Source organism: Engraulis encrasicolus, chromosome 24, assembly GCF_034702125.1.
Source record: "Engraulis encrasicolus isolate BLACKSEA-1 chromosome 24, IST_EnEncr_1.0, whole genome shotgun sequence".
NCBI lineage: Eukaryota > Metazoa > Chordata > Actinopteri > Clupeiformes > Engraulidae > Engraulis > Engraulis encrasicolus.
The window spans coordinates 22,249,519-22,257,018 of NC_085880.1; the positions used below are offsets into that span (position 1 = coordinate 22,249,519).

The following is a 7,500-nucleotide window of genomic DNA, read 5'->3' on the forward strand; positions in this document are numbered from 1 at the left end:
AATCAGCATCATTAACTTTCATTCATAAGTATGACATTCATTTAAATGCTATAACGACCCATGAAGACAGGTGCAACATCCTGAAGTCTTGCGCCTAGCGGAGCTTGTGCAATATGGAATAGGCCATGTAACTTGGGGCTCCCTCTCTATCAGCAATGGCATTGTGAGTGACATGACAGGTCTTCAGTAAGGCACAACAGTACAGATTAAGCCAATTACTTGACAAAAATAAAAAGTGAAAAATGACCTGGAAATCTTTCACTTTACTTCATGTCTGTCTGCCATGCTAACCCAGTATTAAAACTGCAAGAAACTGATCCGGGAGTGCGGTTTTGTTGTGTAGTAGTAAGTAATAACACAATGATAGTGATGGTAGACTTTGACTTCATTTAATCAAAATGGTGAATGTTTATGTAATAAACAGTGAATAAAGGGAGACACTAACACAAAAATTTTCGTGCTCGTGGTCCAGGGCATTAGAAAAAATACAGCTATTATTATTATTCTTATTCTTATTATTGTTATTATTACTACTACTACTACTACTACTACTACTACTACTACTACTACTATGTTGTTGTTGTTGTTGTTGTTGTTGTTGGTGGTGGTGGTGGTGTGCAAAGTCACTCAGCAGCTGTTTGTTTTTCTGGTAGTAATATAAATGTCTGGACTTTACACAAGACCCATACACCATGCTTGACTTTTATGCTGATGTCAGTTTTGGCTAGTATAGTAAGTTTGGCCACCTTGGCCACCTTGACCCCGACCTTTTGACCCTTCCATCTGCACATTTCCCAAGACATAAATAGCAACTGAGGACAAATACAGGGGCGGAGGCAGAGGAATCTGGACAAAGATGGAAAAAAACGAGAGAAGAAACAAGGGGAAAAAACGAGGAAGAGGAAGTGAGTGTGTGAGAGAAGGAGCGATAAGACCAGAGGAGGGATGATTATAAATACCTGAGGTAAAGCCCTGGTCCTGTGGTGGTTGCTGTCCTGGCACGTCTTCACAGTATGTCTTCCACCCTTCTATGCCTTGTGTCTTGTGTGTCCACATCTGTTCTGCTTACCCTTTGACCAATCATGTGCTGTATGTTGATTGCAAATTACTGTACTTTTGAGATGTTCAACCTTTTATTACCTTTTCTGGCGTACAACCTTTTACATAGGCCTGCATTTTACATTGGTTGTACCCTGCTTCTCTCTTTGGGGGTACTGTGGATGGCATACCATTTCCAATCAATATGCCTACCAACTTCTGTGGCCATAAACTGTTGCATTGGGCTTGTGCAGGGCCCTAAATTAGCTTTTGTCACCACTAGCCAAAATGGCTGGTAGATGTGAACCATACTAGCAAAAAAACACACTCACTAATGGCTCAAAGTGGCTAGTAAGTTGTTTTTTTCAACCAGTCAAACTAAAATTCCACGAGTATTTGGCCAGATGGCTGATTTATAGTCCTGGGCTTGTGTATTAAAGCTGTGCAGTGACTGTCTTCTCTGCTGCTGTTGCTGCTGCTGCAGCTGATGATGGTGGTGGTGTGCCGCTGTGCTTTGTGTTGCTCTGCAGATGTGGCTGTCCTGTCTGATGCCCGTCGTCCTGGGCCTGCTGGCCCCTGCTCATGGTAAGTCAACTCAGGTGACTTATTAATCAATCAATCAATCAATCAATCAATCAATCAATCAATTTAAAACCGTTTACGCATATCATCGTACTCATTTGTCATTGAACGTGCTTTAAACATAGCTTTAAACTGCAGCATTGCACAGTATTTCACACCTGCCAGCAGAGGTGTGTGAAAAATCACAAATTGTGCATGAATATGCTTTGAAATGGTGAATGATTACTGGTAAGTTGAATTTAAAATGATTAAATTCAATTAATTATTGTTATATAGACATAGTACGCCTATGTCTCAACAGGGTTTACCCAAATTGAACCATTGAGTGAAAAGCAATAAACAATGCAATGCTCCTAGAATGACCCACTCTTCATCTCTCCCTCTCTCTCTCCCTCTCTCTCTCTCTCTCTCTCTCTCTCTCTCTCTCTAGGTACCGACTACGAGCCCAGTGAGGTGTGTTTTGATCACCTGGGCTGTTTCTCGGACTCCATCCCATGGGCTGGCACCGTGGAGAGGCCTGACCCCCGCCTGCCCTGGAGCCCAGAGCAGATCGGCACCCGCTTCCTGCTCTTCACCCAGCAGAACCCAGAGTACTACCAGGCATGTGAATGAGTGCATACAGAATCACACAGGCTGCAGGCCGGTCACTTGGAACTCATACACACTAGAAATACATACAGTAGACCATCCACCCACCCACCCATCCACCCAATCTCGAGCAATTCCAATGCTGTAACACCAGTCACACTCCAGTAACACACCAGTAACACCGGGAGGGTGTGGTACACTGTCAAAATGAAATTTTTAATGAGTAATTTCCACGTAGAACCATCAGTTTACCACTGTGGGAGAACCCCAAAAGGTTTTCTAAGGAACATTTGTTTTTGTCCCAGAAGTTTCAAGTTCTTCGAAGAACTGAAATGGTTCCTCACAGAACTTTTAGGTTCTTCAAAGAAGTGTAATGGTTCCTCAATGGTTTTCGGTTCCTCCCAAAATCTTACTGGAGGAAGGAAAGGAAGGAAAATTAGATTTTATTTTACTGTTTAGTGAATAATCAGCATCTCCCACCACTCGTCCTCCTCCATGACGGAGGGACCCGCAGCTTGCCATTGTTCCCACATGGCCCTTCTTGGGGTTCTTGGGCCGTCCTCTTGCCTGAATGAGGCTGGCATAAATGTCACTTCATTATGTGCACTGTGCGATATGACAGTGGGACGTTAACTTTCATCCCAACGCAGTCTCACCCCAAGTAGTCAATTTATGACTACCTTGGACCAGACTGCAATTTTTGACGTCTTGGGTATTCCTTCCACGTCACATTTTGACTATGTGGCCTAACCCTAAACCTATTCCTAAACCTAACCTCAATGACGTTATGCTGCCACAAGGGGGCGCCTTTGAGGACATAGTCAAAATGTGACGTGGAAGGAATACCCAAGACGTCAAAAATTTCAGTCTGGTCAAAGGTACTCAGATATTGACTACTTGGGGTGAGACTGTGTAGTTCATCCAGATTCATTGATCCATGCTTGTGTCCACAGGAGATCTCTGCCAGCAAGGACCTCCTTCATGCATCCAACTACGACGCCGGCAGGAAGACTCGCTTCATCATCCACGGCTACCTGACCTCTGCAGAGGAGAACTGGCACACAGACATGTGCATGGTTGGTTTCTTTTTTCTTTTTGGTCTTTATTCAGATAGTACAGTGAACAGCGCGCTAAGCCCTCCACATTTGGGCTTGCATGCCCACGGGGACCCCGGTTCAAGTCCGGCTTGGGTCATTTCCCAGCCCTGCCCCATCTCTTTCTCCCAGTCATTTCCTGTCTACTCTCATACTGTCCTGTAATAATAAAGGTCAAAAAGCCCCACAAAATATACTTTAAAAAAGATCGTACAGTGAAGAAGGAGACAGTGGCAGAGAGAGAAGGGGAAAGATTTGGAAAGGACTCAGGCCAGACTTGAACCCAGGCCCCATGGGCAACGTAGTCCTGATATCATGGTATGGTCTGCCACAGCACTTGATAACAAACATCTTTTCAAACCAGTCTGCTGGTACTCCTGTCTCCCTGCTAGCCTTTCACATTGGTGTCTGTAAAGATTCTTAGGTCTTAGATCTTAGTTATTCAGCAAGGTCATACTAGTTAAAATCTCTTGGACGACTCTAAAGTAAATCTCCAGCAGCCCTAAAAAGAAGTCTGGTTGTTAACCAAGCAAACTCCCCTGACGTTGACCTTGGTGTCGCTAGGACACTGCACTATATATTGTGTATGTTGGGAGGAACAAAACATTGTACAGCATATCAAACTGTAGGTGTATTTATGAGTGTGCATAGCATACAGTATCTGAATGTGTATCTCTACACGTGTGTGTGTGTGTGTATATGTGCGTGCGTGCGTGCGTGCTTGCATGCGCGTGTGCACGCGTGCGTGCGAATGTGCGATTGTGTGTGTGCGTGCCTGTGTGCGTGTACGTGCATGTATTTGTTTTCATGTGTGCAGCTGATTGTGAAAGCGGAGGATGTGAACTGCATCAGTGTGGACTGGCCAACCTGGAAGGAGGCGGAGTATTCCCAGGCAGCCAATAACATTCGAGTGGTGGGAGCACAGGTGGCATACATGATGTCATTCATGAGGGTCAGTACACGAAACAAAAACACACATACGTTAAGAGTAAATGTTACTATAGAGACATACACACATTAAATATCTGTTACTACAGAAACATACACACATTAAGAATACCTGTTACTACAGAAACATATACCTACACATAAAGCACCTGACCCTACCCCTAATCTATTACCACAAACACATCTTGCCTTCTTTTTGCCCAATTATTTATTGCTTCAACACGGAATGCTCAATTTGTTGTACTTGTTCAAACACATATAACACTTGACCTGTTACCATAGACATCAACAAAATATCTAACCCTAACCCTAATCTGTTATACCATAGAAACATATACACATAAAGCACAATCACACGTTCACTCTTGTGCACTGCCTCCTTCTGAACATGTGACTACAGCAAGCAGGTTAACTCTGAAGATGTTGTTGCTCTTTTTCTGATATACTTGATACACTTCACAATACATTTGGCTGTTACATCTTTAATAAGTGTTTGTTACATGAACAATAGTGGAAGAGAGAGTTGCCAAAAGCTTGTGCATATGGTTTACTTACTACTGTGTATGTCTGTCAGGTATTACTTTAAAAGGACTGGAAAACGTTCAAACAGTTGGTGCGACATAAAGTGAACACGATTTGTCAAGTTTACAAATGAGTTTTACTGTTCAAATAGACACTTTTACACACCTCTGTAGTGGGATATGATCCCAGTGAGGTTGTCATTCAAGTGTAAAGAAATCCTGCACACTGTAAATTCCACCAGCAAACTTTAGTCATTCGGCGGGATTTCTTTACACTCAAGTCAAGTCAAGTCGGTTTTATTGTCAATTTCTTTACATCCACTGGTCATACAAAGAATTGAAATTACATTTCTTACTTTCCCATGCAGAAATAGACTAGACTTTAGGTGTGGACATAGACAGTACACAATACATTCCAGAGTACCTATACAATACCTTTACAGACATATAAAGTGCAAGACTGGGCAACAGCAGACATACATAGAACATATATTAAGAGGTATTGTTGTGCATTTTCAGTTATGTTCTATTGTGACGATTCTGGCATAGTGATAGTAGCATTGTGAAATAATAATAAAAATAAAAAAAAAAGAATGACAAATGACTTTCGAATCTGCCCATTGGATCACAAGCTGACCAATCACAGCGGAGGACTCAAGGTCTATATGCGTAGCAGCATGCTGCACCTGAGGAGCGCCACTGTATACTCAGCTGGCTCTAAGCCAGGCTAATCTAGCAGGGCTAGCTATATCAGTAGAGGTCGCGAAAAGGTCACCCAGACTCCCACTGTCCAATTGCTGCCATTCTCAAAGCATTCCCAGGATTATATAAGTCTGCCCTATACGTTGGGGGTGTGATGGGGGCATGAAATATGTGTGATGATGATGATGAAAGGGTTGTATTGGAATAATGTATTGGAACGTATTGTGTGTGTGTGTGTGTGTGTGTGTGTGTGTGTGTGTGTGTGTGTGTGTGTGTGTGTGTGTGTGTGTGTGTGTGTGTGTGTGTGTGTGTGTGTGTGTGTGTGTGTGTTTGTGTGTGTGTGTGTGTGTATGTATGTATGTGTATGTATGTATAGTATACTGTATACCTGTATGTAAGCATGCATGCTTGTGTGTGTGTGTCTAAGTGTATGCACGTGTACAGTATTTATTTGTTATATATTTTTCTTATTAATGGAGGAACATTAACATGTTGCGGCTTTCTTGTAGGACTCCTTCAACCAGTCTCCTGCTGACATGCACGTGATTGGCCACAGTCTGGGGGCTCACGCCGCTGCAGAGGCAGGCCGCAGGACCAAGGGGCTCGCACGCATCACAGGTAAGAGTACACACACACACACACACACACACACACACACACACACACACACACACACACACACACACACACACACACGCACACACGCACACACACACACTTGTGCAAGGAACATACAGTTACACAATGAACACACATTAACACATTTTGTTCACATTACAGTTTTTTCAATTGCTAACAAACTTTTGTCCAATCCTCAGCGACATTTTCAAAACTCTTAATACAGTTAGCACACCAAAGGCTTTCCATTGCCATACAGTTGACACATTGCATGCCTTTTCCACACAATTAGCGGTCAATGAATGCATTTCTTTGTGTATATTTAACAGTGTATGCTTTTGAGAAGAAAATGAACTGTTTGGCCAATTGTGCTTGGTAGGTGGTAGTCTGTGTTAAGAGTTTAGGAAAAGTATCTAAAGTATGGGTAAGCGCTTGTTAGCAATTGAAAAAAACTGTAACACATTTTATTACATTCAGAAGTCTACACTCACACATACACACAGAGGTATTCACAACGCTCCAGTTTTGTTTCAGGTTCACTCCTATAACGAGATGTCCATGTGTTTCGATGTCCATGCATTTCTCTCTTCTCTCTTCTCTCTCTCTTCTCTCTCTCTCTCTCTCTCTCTCTCTCTCTCTCTCTCTCTCTCTCTCTCTCTCTCTTCTCTCTCATCTCATCTCTAGGTCTGGATCCATCTGAGCCCTACTTTGAGAACTGTGCAGCTCTGGTGCGTCTGGACCCCACTGATGCCACGTTTGTGGATGTGATTCACTCCAATGGCGCTCCTTTCACTCCCACCCTTGGTAAAGGACACACTCTAATCGAATGCTAACATAACATGACATGACATGACATGACATGACATGACATGACATGACATGACATGACATGACATAACATAACATAAAATAACACAACACAACACAATATAACATAACATAAAATAAGTAAGGGTTAACGTTCGGTGAGAAGGTCGCTACCGTGGAATAGCAGCACGACAGAGAGAATCTTTCGCTTTAGCAGTGAAAAGTCTTGTTGCCATTGACAGCGGTCTGTTATAGACCAACCCGTCCGTTATCGAAAAATAACAGACGTGCGAACGTTGGGGAGCCCCGTTGAAATGAATGGAGCATTCGACCGATGACGTCACACCATATAATAACATAATATAAATAACATGACACAACACAGTACAACACAATACAACACAACACAACACAACATAACACTAGAAATGCACTCAGAGAGTACAGACCTCTGCCAGGGAAACTGTTTGATAGAACATTTCACCATGTAACACCCTTCCAAGTCTTTCTGCCTTGTTTTTGTGGAGTTAGAAACTATCCTGTGATGGTGAAGGATCTTTTAAAAAAAATCCTGACCTTCAAAATTGAATCATTTGTTCCTT

General features: G+C 42.7%; 1 protein-coding gene across 1 annotated transcript in view; it reads left to right on the forward strand.

The window, feature by feature from the left end:
• The first annotated feature begins 360 nt into the window (after positions 1 to 360).
• LOC134441731 (pancreatic triacylglycerol lipase-like) overlaps positions 361 to 7,500 on the forward strand; it is a 12,986-nt gene continuing 5,846 nt past the window's right edge. Inside the window, exons 1-7 of the mRNA XM_063192122.1 lie at positions 361 to 372; positions 1,569 to 1,623; positions 2,051 to 2,220; positions 3,162 to 3,284; positions 4,120 to 4,254; positions 5,983 to 6,091; positions 6,776 to 6,895. Of these exons, the coding sequence (XP_063048192.1) occupies positions 361 to 372; positions 1,569 to 1,623; positions 2,051 to 2,220; positions 3,162 to 3,284; positions 4,120 to 4,254; positions 5,983 to 6,091; positions 6,776 to 6,895 (724 nt within the window). The remainder of the gene's footprint in view (positions 373 to 1,568; positions 1,624 to 2,050; positions 2,221 to 3,161; positions 3,285 to 4,119; positions 4,255 to 5,982; positions 6,092 to 6,775; positions 6,896 to 7,500) is intronic.